At 31.5% G+C, this 23,380-nt stretch overlaps 1 protein-coding gene across 1 annotated transcript in view; it reads left to right on the forward strand.

Moving 5' to 3' along the window:
• Positions 1-23,380, forward strand: part of LOC114324961 (odorant receptor 49b-like) — a 40,115-nt gene extending 16,735 nt beyond the window's left edge. The window contains exons 4-6 of the mRNA XM_050655520.1: positions 16,371-16,473; positions 18,982-19,137; positions 23,207-23,380. Of these exons, the coding sequence (XP_050511477.1) occupies positions 16,371-16,473; positions 18,982-19,137; positions 23,207-23,260 (313 nt within the window). The 3' untranslated portion in view covers positions 23,261-23,380. The remainder of the gene's footprint in view (positions 1-16,370; positions 16,474-18,981; positions 19,138-23,206) is intronic.

Raw genomic sequence — 23,380 nt, forward strand, 5'->3', positions numbered from 1 at the left:
GCTCAGCTGCAACAGAGAACGCAAACAGCTATCGGTATATGATCTTTCTCACACTGCTGCTTACTTATAACGCTTTTCATTTACATGCACGTGTAATTTGTTTGATCAGCTGGTAGTTGGAAGATTTCACCAAAAAAATCCTGTCGTTTTAGAATATTTATTTCTAATATTAAAAAATACCCTGTCAAAATGACAATTGCACCTCCATGTCGGGAAGGAATGTACATAGCTATGCATGCATAGTTGTATATTTTATACTCGTTAACAGTATGTATATATTAAGATGAAATCTCCTGAAGTTCAGATGCACCCCCTGAAAATAATCCTGGGGCGCCCATGCAAGTATCTTGCAGAGTTAAAATCGCCCTCAAATCGCTTGGCCTGTTTATTTCCTTTATATTTGAATATTTAAATTTACTTAAAGTCACGTCAATGATATTTTTTTTAATAACAATTTGTACCCTTTTTTAACTTTGGGGGGGATTTTTGGGGAAAATAACCGCTACCCTCCAGCCAGACCGGCATTTTGGTATTCCGCTATCATGGAAGAATCCCCTGACAAATTTTCAGGTTGCCTAAAATACCTACTCAAAAATGTCTCACAGCTCTTATACTATAACCATTCAAGAACGGTAATGTGACGGATTGGAACAAATTCATTCAGAGATTCTGACCCATAGAAACCTACAAGAATAAAAATTACAACGATTATTTTTTAATGATTTTAACTTCCAATCGTATAGTAAGATATTTGATCACGTGTTTAATTCTGTCCAATCAGATTAAAATTATACTGAGAATTATCTACTGTAGAAAATTACCGATAGAATTTTTTTAAGTAGATTGTTTCTGTTTAATGGCAATAACCAGTTCCCTAGTTTTGACAATTGTCACATTTAAGAAAATATCCATAATATACGTATTAAAAAATAATCACACGACAGTAAGAATAAATAAGAAAATAAGCTTCATTTTTACTCAAATTTGTTGTCATTGGGCAATAGCCACTCGAGCCCTGCGGGCTCTCGTGTCTATTGCCAGACAACAAATTTTCGAAAAACTGTCGCATATTTTCAATTTATTCTCACTCTCTTGTGATACCCGATAATTTATATAATTTATATAATTTATCCGCTAATTTATACCCGATAATTTATAATAATTACCCATCGTCAAGTATTTTAGGTCAGATTCCTTTCGTTGCTACGAAAGATACATTCAGTGACATTAATGACAATTAATGTTTTACAACTTGTCACAGAGAATACCAAAAAATAGGTTTAGCAAATATTCAGGCTATTCAAGATATCAATATAATATTAGATAAAATGATTTAAAATGATAGATTTATTCATGAAATAATCTTACAGAATTCCTCTCGAGCTCTTAAAAATTATCGATTTGTTTTGCTCTCGTGGACACTTTGACATAATTTCACCCCCCTTCGTGTCGTGAAATTAAAACCGTCATAGTGTCACTCTGGATACAAATCGATAATTTTAGAGCTATCGTGTAATTACTTCTGAAAATCTTAATCATAATGAAGCCCATTTAGTACTGTCGCCACTCGCCAGAGGCAGGCCTCCTTTATTTAAATCTACTTACCCAAGTTTGTTTTATGTATTTTGACCCGTAGAACACGAATATTTTGGGTAACAGTTGGGTCTTATTGGTAACTTATAAACAAAAAACTTTCAAAATTACAAAATAGCGATTTTGCGCGAAACAAAACATATTTTTGTATTTTTGGGTATTCTAAGCAAAAAATGTCCTTACAAGTTTTTTCGTAGGATGCACAGTTTTCGAGACAAACGCGGTAATCGCTTTTTATCTATCCGTAACATAGGGGGAGGGAGGGGGTAACACGGCACCATCTCACCTTCCGGCAAGATTCAGTTTTTCATTGTTCAAGGTCTCAGGTAAAAGAATCCGAACATAGTTGCCGGTCCTCAGGTTTTGCATACTCAAATACTTCCAGGGCCTGCGCTATACAACATTTGAAAGTTCATTTCAAATTATACGGGTTTTAGTTATTTGCATTACTAAAAATCATTTTTTTATTGTTAAACAAAGCTATAAACAAATAGTGTTTGACCGTTTTGACGCGTGCCCAATGCATGCGTTTTAGTGCATGCTAAGTAGAAATTGCCTGTTTGCAGGAGCTTCTCGTTCGATTTTAAATGAGATGCGTTGCATTTGCATTGAATGCATTGAAAACGTCACTCAAGCACTATGTGTTTATAGCTTTGTTTAACAATAAAAAAATTAATTTTTAGCAATGTTAATATATCTATTCCGATGGGTGAGTTGCGGAATTTAATTAAAAATGGATATAATAAAACAAACGGTAATTTTATTTTTGCAACGAAAATGTGTTCGTTTAGGTCTCTCGGAGAGGGTCGCGTCGGTATGTGTGTATGGTTCGCATGCTGCGTAGTGACTAAAGAAAGCAACCACAACGATGATAATGTTTGTATTCCTTTTCCCCTGACCAGAAGATCACATAAATCACTATCAAGTCTGGCGTCTACTTTTACGAAAAACAATTTCGAATGCATAGCTAGCTGTTGACACATTAACTGTCTGATAAAATACTTAATTAATGAGGGTGCAGTTTGTTGCCGCATAGACGAACAACAGATGTCACAGGGTAAGGCCATAACCTTCGTATTTGAATATGCAGTTTGAATGACTAACGTTGTTTTGTTTTTGAGAAAAAATATTAAAATTACAATTAGCAAAAATAGTAATTAAAGCGTATCGCTATACACCCCCTTCTGAGAGACTAAAACGATAGATAATATATAATATATACAAATTACATATAATGAAAATTGAAAATAGGAAAAAAAAATAATGCAAAGTTTATACAAGGAGAAAGAAAAAAAAAATCACTTGATTCACTTTGAACTAACATTTTCTTGGTAAGTTCCAGTAAATCTTGCTTTTCTCCCCGGTCTGTTGTTGTTTGTTTTGCTGGTCATTTCTTTTCTATTTACCCGGACGACAAAAGTAAATGAATGTGAGCATTGTCGTCGGTGTTTGGTGCGTGGTGCGTGGTGCATGGTGCATGGTGCGTGTTGCTTAGTGCGTGATGCTTGGTGCGTGGTGCTTGTTGCGTGGTGCTTGACGCTTGTTGCGTGGTGCTTGGTGCGTGATGCTTGGTGCGTGGTGCTTGGCGCTTGTTGTGTGGTGCTTGGTGCTTGACGCTTGTTGCGTAGTGCTTGGTGCGTGATGCTTGGTGCGTGATGCTTGGTGCGTGGTGCTTGTCGCTTATTGCGTGGTGCTTGGTGCTTGACGCTTGTTGCGTGGTGCTTGGTGCGTGATGCTTGGTGCGTGATGCTTGGCGCTTGTTGCGTGGTGCCTGGTGCGTGGTGCTGGTGCGTGGTGCATGGTGCTGGTGCGTGGTGCGTGGTTGCTGTTAGTGTTTTGTGTGTGCTTGGGCAATTGACAAGCTACATAGCTGGATTTTCATGTCAGCTAATTCGGCTGTCAATTTCCCGATGGCCACTGCAATCCGATCTGAGACACTATTGTTGGCACTGGTCGTCATTGTTGCTGTTCACTGTATTTATTAACCGGCAAAAGTATATTAAAAAAAACTAACTTTTTTTAAATTTTCGCGGCGGTTTAAAGTACTCGCGAGGGTCACCAATATTCCGATGTGTGAGTTGCGGAATTTAATTAAAAATGGATATAATAAAACAAACGGTAATTTTATTTTTGCAACGAAAATGTGTTCGTTTAGGTCTCTCGGAGAGGGTCGCGTCGGTATGTGTGTATGGTTCGCATGCTGCGTAGTGACTAAAGAAAGCAACCACAACGATGATAATGTTTGTATTCCTTTTCCCCTGACCAGAAGATCACATAAATCACTATCAAGTCTGGCGTCTACTTTTACGAAAAACAATTTCGAATGCATAGCTAGCTGTTGACACATTAACTGTCTGATAAAATACTTAATTAATGAGGGTGCAGTTTGTTGCCGCATAGACGAACAACAGATGTCACAGGGTAAGGCCATAACCTTCGTATTTGAATATGCAGTTTGAATGACTAACGTTGTTTTGTTTTTGAGAAAAAATATTAAAATTACAATTAGCAAAAATAGTAATTAAAGCGTATCGCTATATATCCAAATCGTTATAATTTGACTTGAACTTTCAAATGCTGTAAGCAGCATTGCTATTTTAGTTTTTAATAAAAAGTAATTCGGGCTGAACAAATTTTCTTTTTTTGAAAGTTCAACTGAGTATATCTCGAAAGCTATGCATTCTATGAAAAAACTTGTAATAACATTGTTTACTTATAATGACCCGAAAAATACAAAAAACATGTTTAGTTTTGCAAAAATCTTTTTTTTTTTGTAATTTTGCAAGTTTTTTTTGTTTATAACAATCTTATCTACATCCGGAGTAACTAATGCCAAAAAATTCATGTTCTACGGATCAAAATACATAAAAAAAACTTTGGTAAGTCAATCTAAATAAAGGAGTCCGTTGTACCCCCTGGCGACGGCACTAATGATGATACAGGTATTCAAATAATTGTAATTTATGTAGTTAAAGTATGAGAGTAGAAATTCTATCATTTCTAAATCCAACGAAATTGGCATTGACTCATATTACAAGCTAATATGTTATATCAATTCCCAACGACAAGGGAAGCTTGGGAACCCACGAAAGCGCTGGGAAGACACAGTAAACAGCGACGCACAAGCCCTTTTAGGAGTCCGTGTATGGAGAAATGCAGCTACAGACAGGCAAATGTGGAGGCAAAAAATAAAGGAGGCCAAGGCTCCATTTGGGCTGTAGTGCCGTAGAAGAAGAAGAAGTTATATCAATTCTGATTTAAATACCTGTATCATATTGGGCTTCATTATGATACAGATTTTTAGTAGAGGATCCGATGTAAGGTCGATCTGCATCGATCTCTCTAATGGATAAAAAATATTGGATATGTAGTGTAGTATGTTAACATTTATAATAAAACAAGGCGTGCCTGATCTAATTTTATTCTGATTCATATTAGTTACAAAATGACTTATTTTAATTAAAAAAAAATTTCGACCCGTGAAGATATCATTTCAGATTTTTTGGATCATTCTAAACAAAACAGGTCTTTTGTAATGTGTAAGTTGATCGTTTTCGAGTTATAAACAATTTAAAACTGAAGGGAGGACGAAAGAGGGCCATTTTCAAGGGTCAAAAAGACAAATAAAAAATATTATTTTTGTAATCATGCTGTAGTTAAATTCAATTTAAAACCTTCTTTTATCAGGTTCCGATAAGAATTTTTACCATGTTTTATTCTGAACTATGTTTTTTTAATTGTTAATGAGGAAAGTTCCTTATGCGAGGATGGACGGTAGGGCTGCAATAACAAAGAGTCAATGTTTTGAAAATGCAATAAGACCAAAATACTTACCAAGATCTGATAGAATAAAGTTTGAACTTGAACTTAGGTACTTTATAATTTCAAAAATAATATATTTACTACTGTTTTTGAGCCTCAAAAATCGTCATCTTTCGTTCTTTTTCAGATTTAAATTGTTTACAACTCGAAGACGATCAACCTAAGAGAAAAATTACGAAATACCTTTTTTGTTTACAATGATCCAAAAAATCTAAATATCTTCCCGGGCCAATTTTTTTTATTTATAAAAAAGAATGGCGAACATTTGTATACCAGTGATGGTATGCTGACTGCCACACACCATTAGATGGTATAAAGACAGTTTTACATTATGCTATTTTCATGCTAGGCAAGAGCCATGCAAGACAGATCACGCTACTGCGCATGCCCACGCGCTATTTCCATGTAATTCCTGTGCTAGACGAAAAATTAAAACATGTTCTATTTTTTATGCTATTATGATGCAAGTCCTGTCAAAATTCATGTTGCCAATATGACAAAATTTATAGTTTAGAAAAAAACTTAACTTTATTGTTAAGTTTAAATGGTATTTATTGGATGTAATAATTTGTGGTTTATATTTGAATATATTTAATTATGGACTGAAGTTTTTAAGTGAAATATCTAAAGTTAATATTTTGATATATTTCTTCTATTGGCAACAATGAAAGTGGTATCTAAAATTGCACAGAAATAGCTCCGATGTAAAAAGGTCAGGGTAGGCAAGAGATATGCCATGCAAGACGGACTTGCATAGCATGAGACTTGCATAGCCTTGATGTAAAGCTGCTTTTAGTGGCTCCTGATTATATATACAGTAGAACCCCGATTAACCGTGCTCCTCGGGACCGGACGTTGGCACGGATAATTGAAAAGCACGGATAATCCAAACATTTATTTCTCATATATAATACATACAGGGTGGGGCATTAGTGTGACAAAGTCCAATTACTCGTTTGTCGTAAGAGATACAAAGAAAAATATTTAGGTAAAAGTTGGGGCACAGTTGTAGGTAAAAGTTAGGACCATAATTTAAAAATATTTTCAGATATACAGGGTCACCCGTATTGACAGGGTGACACAAAGTTATGTTTTTTTAAATGTAACACCCTGTATATTTTTATATTTTTGTATTCTCCTCGATGTCTTCTTTCTCAAAATGTAGGATTTTGTAATATTATACGAAGTAGATTAAAAGATAATTACCTTTTATTGTTAATATCTTAGCAACATTCACACCCTGTAGAATTGTAGTGATTTGACATCAAAGTTTCTATTTATGGTCAAACGATTTTTAATATAGTCTAATATTGTTAAACATTAATAATATAGCGAAAAGTTTATTATTAATATACAGGGTTGGTCAAAACTCGGAATGAGTATTTTCTGAGTTTTCTTAAATAGAACACCCTGTATTTTAGCATTCCAATGAAATTATATTTTATGGTACTTTTTTATTTCTTAAGCATTCCCTATACCTAAGTGCTTTAATTTTTGAGTTATTCGTGATTCTTTAATCCAAACATTAATTGCAACAAAAATTACGTGAAATTATATTAGGTGGCTGTGCCAATATTTAATCAAAAATAATTTTTCAAAAAAATAGTAGATATTAATCTAGACTGATCCCTAATTTATTAATATTCGATGAGATATCTAAATACCTACGTAGTAAAAATTGTTGGTGCGTAAAATAGGAATAAAAACATACAATATTCTACCGAGTTGGCTATGACAATAAATTTGCTAAAACATTTGATATTATACTATTTTTATAGTTCCAGTTGCGTTGTTACCATTACTAATATCGATTTTTTTAATAAGTAACTGATGGGTAACTGATTAAAATGGTTTTTGTGCTAGGAGAGTATAACAAAAATGTGCTACTTACAATGAGAATTTTTCATCAGCAATTTCCTGATAAACAAAAACCAAGAAGAGAAACTTCTAAAACTATGCTAAAACAGTTTCAACGGACTGGATACTTAAATTACGAGAATCCTGATCGAATAAAAACTATTTTAAATGAATAAAATGAATTAAATGTAATCCTTAGTGTAACTGAGGATCTGCATATTAGGAAGAACGTTCTTATAATCTAACTATCTAGACCTAGACTGTTGAAATCGTTTTAGTGTACTTTCAAAAGTTTCTCTTCTTGGTTTTCGTCTATCAGGGAATTGCTGATGAAAAATTCTTATTGCTAGTAGCACATTTTTGTTACTCTTAGCACAACAACATTTTGATAAGTTACTCATCAGTTACTTATAAAAAAAATAATATTAGTAATGGTAACAAAGCAACTGGAACTATAAAAATAGTATAATGTCAACTGTTTTAGCAAATTTATTGTCATAGCCAACTAGGTAGAATCTTGTATGTTGTTAATAATGTTTTATGTACCAACAATCTTAACTACGTAGGTATTTGGATACCTCATTCAATATTAATAAATTAAGGATCAGTCTAGATTAAGATCTACTTTTTTTGAAAAATTATTTTTGATTGAATATTTGCACAGCCACCTAATAAAATTTCACGTAATTTTTGTTGCAATTAATGTTTGGATTAAAGAATCACCAATAACTCACAAATTAAGGCACTTAGGAATAGGGAATGCTTAAGAAATAAAATAGTATCATAAAATATCATTTCATTAGAATACTAAAATACAGGGTGTTCTATTTAAGAAAACTCAAAAAATACTCATTCCGAGTTTTGACCAACCCTGTATATTAATATTAAACTTTTCGCTATAATATTAATGTTTAACAATAGTAGACTATATTAAAAATCGTTTGATCGTAAATAGAAACTTTGATGTCAAATCACTACAATTCTACAGCGTGTGAATATTGCTACGAAATTAACAATAAAACGTAATTATCTTTTAAACTACCTTATATAATATTACAAAACCCTATATTTTGAGAAAGAAGACATCGAGGAGAATCCAAAAATATAAATATATACAGGGTGTTCCATTTAAAAAAACATAAGTTTGTGTCTATCTGAAAATATTTATAAATTAGGGCCCTATCCGTGTCCCAACTTTTATGTAAATAACTTTTTTCGTATCTCTCACGACAAACGAGTAATTGGACTTTGTCACACTAATGCCCCACCCTGTATGTACGTATAGTCCCTGGCCATATTATTATGACCACCTTGAATTTTTACAAAAATCAACTATTCTACTAGGTAGATTTTGTTTAAAATATGATTTTTAAATTTAATTTTGTTATGCAATGTTAATGTTAAGCTTTAACTATTTAACTATAATATATTGAATAATAAACAGCAATAAAATATTTGAAAATATTACATGACCTTAATTATGGAAAATATTTGGGAGGTTTTAAAACGAGAAATTTCCGATGAAAAGGTCACTAACAAAATTGTTTTGATTAAAGAACTAACATTTCGTTGAAACCACAATGACAAATTGAAGCAAAAAAAAATTAGCTGCATTTAGAGTATGCCAAGACGGGTACTAGCGGCAATCAAAGTTAGAGGGGGCTCAGCAAAATATTAAAAAAATTAAAATAAGTGATATTTTCGAATGGTTTATTGTTGTTTATTATTAAATGTATCATATTTAATAATAAATACAAATAAAACATATAAAAATATAACATATTTTTATTTTTTCAATATTTTGTTGGGTCACCTTTAACTTTGAATACCGCTTGTATCCGTCTTGGCATAATTTGAACGCAGTTAAATTTTTTTTGCTTTAATTTGTCATTGTTGTTTCAATGATATGCCAGTCCTTTAATCAAAACAATTTCGTTAGTGACCTTTTCATCGGAAATTTCTCATTTCAAGCTCCCAAATGTGTTTCATCTGATTAAGGTGAGAAGTTCAACAAATTATTAAAATTATATAAACATGTAATATTTTGGTGTTTATTATTAAATATAATATAGTTAATGTACAACATTACCATTACATAACAAAATTAAATGTAAAAATCATATTTTAAACAAAACATACCTAATGGAACAGTTGATTTTTGTAAAAATTCATGGGTGGTCATAATATGGCCAGAGACTGTATATACATCCGTATGTACCTACCATAAATTGATAACAGAAAAAATAAATCTTTCATTTTGAGTCTACTTCTCGGCGTATAGGGTTTAAATCGAGTGATTTAATGTCACGCTACTTTGATAAAACCTCAAAAATGCAATTTGAGTAATAGAAAATCATAGCACGGATAATCTGCAGCCCGGATAATCCGCACACGGATAATCGAGGTTCTACTGTGTATATATATATATATAGAGAATGTGGAAAAATCCCCTTACGAACAATTCACACATCCACCATTTCAGGTTGGGAAAAATTTCTTGAATAGAATCAAAGATCCAAACACCTGTTCTTAGAAATGTGTTTCGCCCTCTTCAACCTCTCTGGGCTTATCAATAAAGATGAGAGGTTGAATATCTTTAGACACATTCCATCAAAAAACAACATTCGAGACCCAGACATAGCAGGAGCGTATATCTACGCCGCATAATCTGACCATGACAGCCTCACGTTTTAATTCCCTAATTACTATAAGTAAAATATATGTTTGAAAAACAAAAAAAAAAAAAACAAAAGATGTAAATCTTTGAAACACACTCAGTGATCAAAAGATCTAAGTTATTGGTTTACCGACCAAACGTAACTAAATCAAACAAATGAAATAGAGAATGTGGAAAAAAAAATGAGTGTGTTTCAAAGATTTACATCTTTTGTTTTTTTTTTGTTTTTCAAACATATATTTTACTTATAGTAATTAGGGAATTAAAACGTGAGGCTGTCATGGTCAGATTATGCGGCGTAGATATACGCTCCTGCTATGTCTGGGTCTCGAATGTTGTTTTTTGATGGAATGTGTCTAAAGATATTCAACCTCTCATCTTTATTGATAAGCCCAGAGAGGTTGAAGAGGGCGAAACACATTTCTAAGAACAGGTGTTTGGATCTTTGATTCTATTCAAGAAATTTTTCCCAACCTGAAATGGTGGATGTGTGAATTGTTCGTAAGGGGATTTTTCCACATTCTCTATTTCATTTGTTTGATTTAGTTACGTTTGGTCGGTAAACCAATAACTTAGATCTTTTGATCACTGAGTGTGTTTCAAAGATTTACATCTTTTGTTTTTTTTTTTTTTGTTTATATATATATATATATATATATATATATATATATATAAGAAATACTGGATATTAGTGACTGTCAATATCAACAAACAAGTGGTTTATTAGGGTTGCAGTCAGAAGTTTGGCCAGGATATCAAAGAAACACTCTTTTGACTTTTTGTCTAGCTTTCGGGGTTGTTTGACCCCTTTATCAAGACTCTGTAATATAAAACAAAAATGTAAGTATTTTAAAATATTACATTGTTTTAGTAAACCTACTAGTCGTTGAGATTATTAAAGAGAAGCTTGATGATGCTCAACATTTCAAATTAACACAAATATTGAAAAAAGAAAACAAAGGACACAATACATTTTAAAATTTTTGAATAATTAGCAGAAATACAATAATTATTCTGTCATGTTAACCTACTGATAATGTAAGTCAAAAACTCTGACACATAGAGAACAGAAAGAAGAAACAATCAAATTAAAAAGTATCAAATAAAAAAGTAATTAAGTGTTATGATTATTGTGGTTCTTTTTAAAACATCAGAGGCCCATACAAGGTGTGTTCAAATTCACTAACTGTACTTAAGAGTATGCAACTCATTATACGTCCATGTGTGTTTTGTAAAACAAACAAGTATTTTTATGTTTTGGTTTTTAGTGTTGCGCAAGTAGATAACAATATATGTTGCTAAGTTTTTCTATATCTGATTTTTTATTTATACATGAGTTGCTAGATTTTATGCAACACATTTCCACAAAAACGCGTTTACAGTGGTTTGTTTCCCTTGCCAAAATACATTTGAAAATTTATAATGCAGTGGCACCTAGGTTTTATACACTACCTAAAGTTCATAAACCCATTATCTCAATGAGGCCAATTGTTTCTTCTATTGATGCCCCTAACAGTAAACTTGCCAAACACCTCACGGATATTCTCACGATTTCCTATAATGAGTCTAACGAATTCTATATTAGAGATTCTTTCACTTTTAGTAACTTCATTAACAATGTTAAAGTTCCGAATAATTATATATTAATTAGTTTAGATGTTGTGTCACTTTTTACAAACTTACCGTTAGATGCTATTCTCAACAGCATCAAAAATAACTGGAATAACATTGCTCCACATACCAAGATTAATTTAGATGATTTCATTAGAATTCTAACATTCATATTTGACTCCAATGTCTTCTTGTTTAATGGTACTTATTTTAAACAAATATTTGGCACTCCCATGGGCAGTAAAATATCTCCCATCCTATGTAATTTTGTTTTGGATGAACTTATAACAACGTGTAAAGAAAGGATACCTTTTCACATACCTTTTATTAAACGATATGTAGATGACTTGATTTTATCGGTTCCAGAGAACAAAGTAACTGATGTTTTAAACACTTTTAATAACCAATGTGAACACCTTAAGTTTACGGTTGAGAGGGAGGCGGATAATATGATTCCTTTTTTAGACATGCTCATTCATCGTGGCAGGAATGGCATTCTGAAGACTGAGTGGTATCGCAAGCCTTGTTTTAGTAACCGTTTCATAAATTTTCATTCCCAACACCCATCTAAGATGAAAACAAACTTGGTTTTGGCATTAAAAAGTAGAGTCACTAAATTGTCGCACCTGGAATTTAGGGATAGGGGACTAAAAAAGCTGAGATCCATATTATTAGAAAATTCTTATCCCATAGGGCTTCTAAACAAACTTATTTTTGGTTCTCCTTCTTGTCAATCAGCTGACGGACGAAATTGTCATAATAATGAAGTCCGACAACTGACAGGCAACACATCAGTAGTACCACCCAAAATAACTTTTGGTTCCTTGCCCTACATTCCTGATCTGACACCGAAGCTATTCAACATTTTCAAAAATGTGAATGGCTTAAAAATCGCAACAAGGAATGTGAAAACGGTGTCTATGTTATACACAAAAACTAAGGATCCCTTCACTATGCAGGAATCTTCGAATGTTGTATATTCTATACCTTGTTTCAATTGTAACAACGTGTACATTGGCGAAACATCTCGTAATTTCCATAGTAGAGCCATCAGTCACCGTAGTGACATAAAAGTTAACAAAATAAATGCATGTGCACTAACAGAACATGCTGTAACATTGAAACATGAGTTCAATTTCGAGGGTTCCTGTATTTTGGCAAGGGAAACAAACCACTGTAAACGCGTTTTTGTGGAAATGTGTTGCATAAAATCTAGCAACTCATGTATAAATAAAAAATCAGATATAGAAAAACTTAGCAACATATATTGTTATCTACTTGCGCAACACTAAAAACCAAAACATAAAAATACTTGTTTGTTTTACAAAACACACATGGACGTATAATGAGTTGCATACTCTTAAGTACAGTTAGTGAATTTGAACACACCTTGTATGGGCCTCTGATGTTTTAAAAAGAACCACAATAATCATAACACTTAATTACTTTTTTATTTGATACTTTTTAATTTGATTGTTTCTTCTTTCTGTTCTCTATGTGTCAGAGTTTTTGACTTACATTATCAGTAGGTTAACATGACAGAATAATTATTGTATTTCTGCTAATTATTCAAAAATTTTAAAATGTATTGTGTCCTTTGTTTTCTTTTTTCAATATTTGTGTTAATTTGAAATGTTGAGCATCATCAAGCTTCTCTTTAATAATCTCAACGACTAGTAGGTTTACTAAAACAATGTAATATTTTAAAATACTTACATTTTTGTTTTATATTACAGAGTCTTGATAAAGGGGTCAAACAACCCCGAAAGCTAGACAAAAAGTCAAAAGAGTGTTTCTTTGATATCCTGGCCAAACTTCTGACTGCAACCCTAATAAACCACTTGTTTGTTTGTATATATATATATATATATATATATATAAAGTAAGTTTTTAATTATTAATTAATTATAGTCAGAACAAGACTAGATCGGACACTCCTTGTATTTTTATAATTGTTAACAGACTAAATTACATATACAATAATTTTATCTATTCAACAGATCAGTGCAGATGGACCTTATAACGCATCTTAGACTATTTAATTATGATACAGATTTTTAACCAATAGATGACGAGATGACGTTTTTTCTCAAAGATGGCACATGCGCAATAAGCAACGTCAAGCATATCATAATATAACTACTTAATTTGTTTGTGTTAGAAAATAAATAAATAAATTTTTTTTATATTATTTTTTTATTATTTTTTTTTTGTTATCATTTTGTTACCGTTTTTGATTATAAAAAAATTATATAGGTATACAACTCACTTGTAATTTTCATTATGATGCTCGTATTCTATACGGCACTCGCCGCTTCGCGGCTCATGTCGTATCCGTCATACTAGGAACATAATAACCTTTATTAAATGCTAGTTGCATAATATACTATTGTGATCCAGTATATTAAAAATGTGCTAGTATTAAATACCTACCTACTTATTTAATAATTGTTGCGGTTAAGTGTTGTTAATCTTTTTGGCCTACTTTAATCTTTTAATACCAAATGTCAAATAATAAAGTCAAATATTATAAATTAAACTTATGCGAGTACTAGCCCAGTAAATGACTGTTTAAGAGTGTAATTTTCAGGGGCAACTCCGAATTGCATGACAATTTGGATTTAAGTTCTACTCACCCTCCACTTCAAAGTGGAATTTGTGCCGTTGGTTGCTTTTTCTTGGGGGGTGACTACCCTTTTCGGGGGTGAAATAACGCGTGTTTAAAATATGCCCGGAAATGGATAAATTGACTGATTATAAGTAACTTTTGTTCTATAGAGTCTTTTATTTAAGTCCATACTTTTTGAGTTATTTGCGATTGAAAATGTTTATTTTTCGAAAAAAAAACTAAGTTTTCAGAAGGTTTTTCGCAAATAACTCAAAAAGTAAATATTTTATCGAAAAAAATTATTTTTATCAAAAGTGTAGCTTATAAAAAAAACGAAAAACATGGTGTATTAGTAAAGTCTATAAAAGGAACAAAAACAAAGTTGTAGCTCATACGTTCTTATTCGTATAATTCCAATTCCTAATCGAATATTTCAACGTGAAATCATCGAAAAATTAAGCAATTTTCGGGAAAAACTTATTAAACATTTTTAAAAGTGTTTAAAAAAAGCTTTATTTTTATTTTTTACAAAAAGTTTCTAGCATAAGTTACGAGTTACGCTGAAAAAACGGCTCTATTTGTTTGGTAAAAAATCGTGAAAATCTCCCTCTATTTAGCACATTAAATAAAATTAATCATTATCGCTGTACCATTTACGTTAAATGTATGTGTATTGTTTATTTATATGATCTGTAAGTTTGACCGGTTTAAAATGCTCACTATTTAAAAAATTTAATTTTATAATAAAAAGAAATTTTTCTAAAACATTTGGAAAAATTTGCTTTTTTTAAAATAGCTTAAAAAGTATTAGCGATACGAAAAATCTCAAACAGTAAAAAATGTAGGTTATACTGTTATAAATATGTTAGTTTCATTTTGTTTTTCTGTAAGACAAAAATTGCTTAAGATATGGATGTTCAAAGTTTGCATACACTCGTGATTAGTGACTCCTTCAAGCCCTTTCAACTATAACCCTTTTAAAAATAAGCACTTTAAACCGGTGAAACTGGCATATCATATAAAAAAGGGATCAGGAAAGAAAATTGTTTGTAAAGCGGTAACCGTTAATTTCATTTGGGGAGCTAAACACAGGGAGATTTTCATGATTTTTTTTATCACAAAAAAGGGGTCAACTTTATTTTGAGCGTAACTTGCTTATTTTAATGCTAAAAACTTTTATAAAAAATTAAAATAAAGCTTTTTTTAATACTTTAAAAAAGTTAAAATCAGTTTTTTTCCGAAAAGTGCTTCATTTTCTGGTTATTTCACGATGAAATATTCGATTTAGAATTGGACGAATACAAACGGACGAATATTTGTGGAGGTATCTAAGAATGCTGAGAATCTCCTGGACAGACAGAATAACCAATGAGGAAGTACTAAAGGGAATACCGAACAGCAGGGAGATACTGGATTCCATCAAAATAAGAAAACTTCAATATTTGTGTCATTTAACACGTGGTGACAGATATGAACTCCTAAAATTAATTATGTAGGGAAAGATTCAAGGAAAGCGCAGCATAGGTAGAAGAAAAATGTCCTGGCTGAGAAATCTTAGAGAATGGTTTGGATGCACTTCAACTGAACTCTTTCGGGCTGTAGTATCAAAAGTGAGAATAGCAATGATGATTGCCAACCTTCGTCGCGGAGATGGCACGTAAAGAAGAAGAATATAAACATATTGTTTATGAGCTACACATTTGCCTTTGCTCGATCTATAGATTTCTCGAATACACAACTCTTTCCCTTTTTTTCTAAGCTAAATTTTTGCTAAAAATATTTTTTCGATAAAATATTTACTATTGGAGCTATTTGCGAAAAACCTTTTTCGTACCTAGTTTTTTGTCGACAAATAAACATTGTCAATCGCAAATCACTCGAAAAGTATTGACTTATATAAAAAACTCTATGGAGCGAAAGTTGCTTCCAATCAGTCAATTTATCCATTTCCGGGCTTATCTTAAACTATGTTTTTTCACCCTCGAGAAGAGGTGACTGTCACCCCCAGTAAAAGCAACCAACAGCACAAATTCAACTAGTAAGTACCACCTAAATCCAAATTTTCATGCAATTCGGAGTTGCCCCTGAAAATTACACGGTATCGCCGTACTTCCCGTTCATTTACTGAGCTATACTACAACATTGTAGATTTAAGTAATTCTTATTGTATGAGATGTATGTTACCGTTTTCCTTTATTTTAGAGCAGCAGACACCTCGTTAAAAATAAAGGGTTGTACATTCACCTTAATTATGTTGGTACAACTGGCAATATTCTCTTTTCCTTCTTCGTTCCTACAAGATGAGGTATGTGGAATAACAAACAACATACTCATTATTGTATATTAATTTATAAAAATATATTATACAGGGTGTTAGTAAATAAGTATAAACAATTTTAAGGGCTAATTCTACATGAAAAAATAATGCCGGTTTTCTCTATCAATATATGTCCGCATATGCTTCGTTTGCGAGATGCGGGGTGTTGAAATTTTTATTTCAAACTGCCAATTTATTTATTGCTCTAAGACCAGTTGAGCTATGAAAAAAATAGTACGTCACTGAGATATCTCAAATTAAAAATTATTTTTAAATTTCACGTTTAATTTTTGATAAAAAGCCTTTCCTGCCTTTTTTCATATGAAGCACCGTTATATGCAGACAAATAAAACATCTTGGCGCGTATTTTTCATTTCTTAATACATCATTAAGAACTATCCAATATAATAATTCTAAACTACAACAATAACAGAAAATATTACTAATAAGATTTCAACTAGGTGCAAAGCTGCAAAAAATGTTTAAAATGATCTCCTTTACAGGTAACAGAAGAATTTTATATTCATCATTGGCGCGCGTACGGGTAATGGTCTGAATTTTTTGAAGAAAAAAATAGTACGCCACTGACATATGTCAAACTAAAAATCATTTTTAAATTCCTCGTTCAATTTACCGATTTAGATTGATGCCTTGATGTCCGGAACACATTTTTTTTTAGGACACAAGTCCAAAGTAAAGTAAAAAATTAACTTAGTCATTAATAGGGAGAAAAGCTCTTCTAGCTACCCCTAAAACCAGGTGGCTTAACCACATGAAGTAATACAAAGGATGTCCCATTACCCAGGGCATCCAAAGTAACATTAAGATCAACGCCTTCCCATTCGGTATGTCCTTCGATGGGGAGGGGTGGAGGTATAGCTTGGGGGTCAGATAGGTACCACTCCATTACGGGGTGTGACCGGTTTGATCTTCGGACATGTTGGTTCCACTTTTCCATTGGAACACACATGTTCCCCGGGGCTGGGGTTGATACGAGCATGTGTGTGTGTGTGTGCGTTCAATTTACGACAAAAAATCTTTCTTGCCTTTTTTTCATACAAGGCGGCGTTTTATACAAAAAAATAAAACATCTTAACGCTTACAAAGTATTTGAGGTAGTTTCCATTTGCATAGAAAATTAGTTCAAATACTTTTTAAACGTTAAGATGTTTTATTTTTTGGCATAAAAAGGGCGCCGCATATGAAAAAAAGGCAGGAAAGATTTTTGGCCTCAGTGGCGTACTATTTTTCTCTTAAAAATATTCATTCGCGCCAATGATAAATATAAAATTTTTCTATAACCTCTATAGGAGGTCATTTTCAACATTTGTTGTAGCTCTGCACCTAGTTAAAATCTTTTTAGTAATATTTTCTGTTATTGTTCCAGTTTAGTATTATTATATTGAATATTTCTTGATTCTTGATAATGTATTAAAAAAATGAAAAATACGAGTCAAGATGTTTTATTTTTCTGCATAAAAAGGTGCACCATATGAAAAAAATGCAAGAAAGATTTTTTATCATAAATTAGACGTTGAATTTAAAAATAATTTTTAATTTGAAATGTCTCAGTGGCGTACTATTTTCTTCTTTAAAAAAATTCAGACCATTACAAATAAATTGGAAGTTTGAAATAAAAATTTCAACACCCCATATCTCGGAAACTAAGCATTTGCGGACATATGTTTATAGAGCAAACCGGCATTAATTAATTTTTCATGTAGAATTAGCCCTTAAAATTTTTCATACTTATTTACTAACACCCTGTATGTCTACTACATACATACATTGTAATAATAATTGTTGTCATCCAAACATAAAAAAAAATTTTAAAACAAGTCAATTTTAATGTTTAAATGGTCATCAATTGCTATAATATCCATTTCCATATGGGTGATTCTATCTCAAATCACAATTTTAAATTTAGGCTACTATTGACTATCCTGAAGATTAATAAAATAAAATTTTGGTCAGCTCTGCATGCAAGGTCAAAAATGCTATCCCGACTGGACTAATATACTTTTCAGGCTGATATTATTGCATGCAACTTTTTTGGTATTGTAATATAATTCAAATCCTTCTAACCACTTAAAGTTTTATGTTTTGACTATCTGTGGGCAAATTTTCAGCCAAATCGATTATGATGTATTTTGGGAATGGAGGAAAATGTAAAAAACGGTATTTTAACGTTTTCTACACTATAAAATTGAATCAAAAACTTGTTTTGAATTAAAATAGCCTATTGTAATGCAATATAATGACATTTTTGAGTCCCTTCTATTAAAATATTATTGTTTCCATTGATACTTTACCATAGAAAATTCAAATTTGTTTAAATAAACACCAAATCACTGTAAAATCGCATAAAATAGCCCTATAATTCGGTTATTATCAACTTTCGTACAAACGCAAGTTAGCTTAAATCGACCTATTTTGCTCAGGAATTTAAGGCTAAGCTATGGCTCATTTTTTATACTCTATTAAGAAAAATTTTAGGCAGAAACTTGTGCATACGCAATATTCGAATCTAAATGGTATGAAAATGATCAATCTTTGAAGAAAGACACACTTTTTTTAATGCTGGAAGCTCAAAGAGAAATTGTTATAGATGCACTAGGATTTTTTCAGGTTGGCCGAAGAGCGTTTGTTACGGTAAATATATTTTAAGTTTTAAATTTTATGACATGTACTTCTTCTTCTTCTTTAGGTGCCGTCTTCTAAGCAAAGGTTGGCGATAACTTCTGTAAAGTCTTCTCTATTTTGAGCTTTTCTTATTAGACTCTGAAAGTCAAATCCTGTCCATTCTTTTACGTTGCGCGGCCAGATGATTTGTCGTCTACCACGCCGCGTTTGCCTTCTAGTTTCCCTTCTATTATAAGCTGAAGGAAGTTACACCTTTCTTGTCTAAATATGTGTCCAAGATAAGATGTTTTACGTCTCTTGACAATTTCTATGAGTTCACGTTCTCTATTCATACGCCTTAAAACCTCTTCATTTTTAACGTGATCCGTCCAAGAAATTGTCAACATACGACGAAGTATCCACATCTCAATGCTCTCTAAACGTCGTAATGAGCTGACTGTTAACGTCCAAGCTTCCATGCCGTGTAATAGTATACTATATACATAACATTTTATAATGCGGTATCTTAGGGACATATCAAGATTAAGGGTAGTTAGTAAGTGTCTGTAGCATCTTTAAGAATGTGTTTCTTGCTGTTCTATTCTAAAGGCTATAGCGGGATAAGATGGTCAAAAATGCCCCCGCACCGATCAGCCCCGCTACTTATTTTTTCGATAAAGGATATAAAATTATGCCCTCATGCAAATTTTTAGCTTCCCAAAGGTCCTAGATCCTCTTAAATCGAGAAAAGAAGAATTTTTAGGTTTTATTTTTTTGTGAGCGCAATTTTAACTTAAAAAATCTTAAAAAATTCGAGATGATGTATATTTTGAATACAAAACAGCCTGATTTTTTTCAGATTTTTGTCATAAAAAATGAGCTTAGGAAAAATTTTCGAAATTTTCAAAAAATTTTTAGGTTATGTAAATATAATTTGGCCAACTTTTAAATAGTATTTTTTTGTGTATCTTTTGTCGTTTTTTTGATTGGCAGAAGCAGAATTTTTAATATCTGAGCGGAAAGAACGAAAAAATTGAAAAAACCGTTTTTTGCAGCAAATTTTAGGATTTAGGATCCTGACTACAACAACTTAAAACAACACTAAAAGTGTGAATTTTGTCAAAAAATTTGGTATGTGGGCTTATAATAATATTTAGAACAGCTTTTCCAAATATTTTTTTTTTCGATATCTCTAACGCGAAGCAAATCGAATCGCATATCGAAAATTCACTCTGTTTGTGGATTCTCAGTAGACCGCGTTTAAAATTTATATTTCAGTTGACTATTTTAAAAATTGTTAACCATTAACCTGTATGACTGTGTCAAATTTCAAATCTGAATATATTTTGATAGACGAAATATTAGGGGTGTCTTTATTTTAAATGCGATACACTGTATATTATCAATTTGATAATTTATTGCAACTGATATAGTCGTATTTTTTATACCTAGATTCAAAATATACATTCAAAATACTGACTAATTCACTAATTTTATCATAAAAAGTTCAAATTGATTGCATTGAAGTATTGAACCAATTAATGTGTAATAATATAATAAACTGAGTGAGGTTTATGTACGGAAACCCTCAAATATATCGGAAACGGTTAGCACAATTTTTATAAATTTTGGTGGATGGGGGCTTTCTAATGCGGCCGATATTATAGTGATAATTACATTATTGTCAGATCTTCCGTTTTTCTAAAAATCTAATTTTTTTTACTTCAACTGTACCCTTTCTACTTTTTGCTTTTTTAAGTCCTTAAGAAATATTAATTATTTTTCATGTTATATTCCCTATACCTAAAAATCATAATTTCGGAGTTATTGCTACATTTATTAAAAAAAAAATTTAAACAAATTATAAAAATCAACTTTTTCGGCCCGGGTAGACATTATTTTACGTTCTTTGGACTATTGGGAACAAGAAAAGTTCTGTTGTAATGTTTCTCTAAAGTTAAACGAGTTCGAGTTATAAACAATTTAAAACTGAAAACTGTCTACACAAATTCAAGTTCAAGACTTATTTTATAAGTTACCAATAAGTAATTTAAGCTTGTTTCATTCTAAAATATTGTTTTTTAGTTGTTAATGTACCCCGATCGCCCGTCCTCTCATATGCGCTTCACTAACAATTAATAAAAGGCAATGTTTTAGAATAAAACGGGACAAAAATTTTTATAGCGAACCCCTAGAAGAAGGGCTTAGCTTGAATTTGGCTACTCAGCAGTTTCAAAAATAATATTTTTATTTGTGTTTTTGAACCTTGAAAATCGTTATTATTCGATTTTTTTCAATTAAATTATTTGGATCTCGAAAACCTTTAGAGAAAAATTACAAAAGACATTTTTTCTTCCCAATGATCCAAAGAATGTAACTACACGGGCCGAAAAAATTGATATTTATAATTTGTTTAATTTTTTTTAAATACATGTAGCAATAACTCCGATACTGTGGCATTTAGGTATAGAGAATATAACATGAAAAATAATCAGTATTTCCTAAGGACTTCAAAACGCAAAAAAAATAAGAAAATTCATTAGATTTCCAGAAAAACGGAAGATCTGACAACAATGTAATTATCACTATAATATCGGCTGCATTAGAAAACCCCTACCCACCAAAACCTATAAAAATTATGCAAGATGTTTCCGAGATAATTGAGGGTTTCTATACATAAAACTCACTCTGTATATTATAATTATTATAATAATATTATATTAATACGCATTAATTGGTTCAATTTTCAATGCAATCAATTTGACTTTTTATGATAAAATTAGGGCCGGTTGTTCGAACGCTAATCAAAACTGATAATTATCAAATATTTAATTACAATTATATTTGATTAAGCGTACTTCTGACAGATGTCGCATTTTGAGGTTATGTTGACTGATTTATTTTATTATTTTGTTAATTTTCTGATGTTAATTTCTTGTTTCTACTTACAAATCAATAATAAAAATAAGCAATTTTTAAGAATTTAAGAGCTGCGGCTATATTTTAATTACTGTTTTACCTACAATCAATAACTGATTAGTGTTATACATGTATTTTTCATGTCGCGATTTGATTCCCATCAAGAAAATTGATTACAATAAATGATTGATTATAATCAACTTCTTGATTAGCGTTCGAACAACCGGCCCTTAGTGAATTAGTCAGTATTTGGAATGTATATTTTTTGAATCTAGGTATAAAAAATACGTCTATATTAGTTGCAATAAATTATCATATTGATAATATACAGTGTGTCGCGTTTAAGATGAAGACACCCCTATATTTCGGCAATCAAAATATATACAGATTTGAAATTTGGCACAGTCATACAAGTTAATGGTTCACAATTTTTAAAATGGTCAACTGAAATTTAAATTTTAAACGCGGTCTACTGCGAATCCACGAACAGGGTGAATTTTCGATATGCGATTCGATTTGCTTCGCGTTAGAGATATCGAAAAAAGTTTATTTGGAAAAGCTGTTCCAAATATTATTATAAACCCACATAACAAATTTTATGACAAAATTCACACTTTTAGTGTTGTTTTAAGTTGTTGTAGTCAGGATCCTAAATCCTAAAATTGGCTGTCGCGAGATGCATCTCGAGACAGCAAGAAACGGTTTTTTCAATTTTTTTCAGTCTTTCCGCTCAGATATTAAAAATTCTGCCTCTGCCATTAGAAGAACGACAAAAGATACACAAAAAAATACCATTTAAAAGTTGGCCAAATTATATTTACATAACCTAAAAATTTTTTGAAAATTTCGAAAATTTTTCCTGGGCTCATTTTATATTACAAAAATCTGAAAAAAATCAGGCTGTTTTGTATTCAAAATATACATCATCTCAAATTTTTTCAGATTTTTTAAGTTAAAATTGCGCTCACAAAAAAATAAAACCTAAAAATTCTTCTTTTCTCGATTTAAGAGGTTCTAGGACCTTTGGGAAGCTAAAAATTTGCATGAGGGCATAATTTTATATCCTTTATCGAAAAAATAAGTAGCGGGGCTGATCGGTGCGGGGGCATTTTTGACCATCTTATCCCGCTATAGCCTTTAACGTATTGTAATGTATAATCATTGTATTTAAATGTTTTAGGTTTGTCGATCGATATATTCTATCTACGCGCTTCTCATAACCGTAAATCGTTAATCAGATGAATGAGACGATTGGAATTCAGTAAAAAAATCAAAGCACGTAATAATATAATAATATTTACTATCACTATTGCTTATACACTTATCGAGACTTAATAAAACAATATATAACTTG

This window comes from Diabrotica virgifera, chromosome 1 (assembly GCF_917563875.1).
Source record: "Diabrotica virgifera virgifera chromosome 1, PGI_DIABVI_V3a".
Taxonomy (NCBI): domain Eukaryota; kingdom Metazoa; phylum Arthropoda; class Insecta; order Coleoptera; family Chrysomelidae; genus Diabrotica; species Diabrotica virgifera.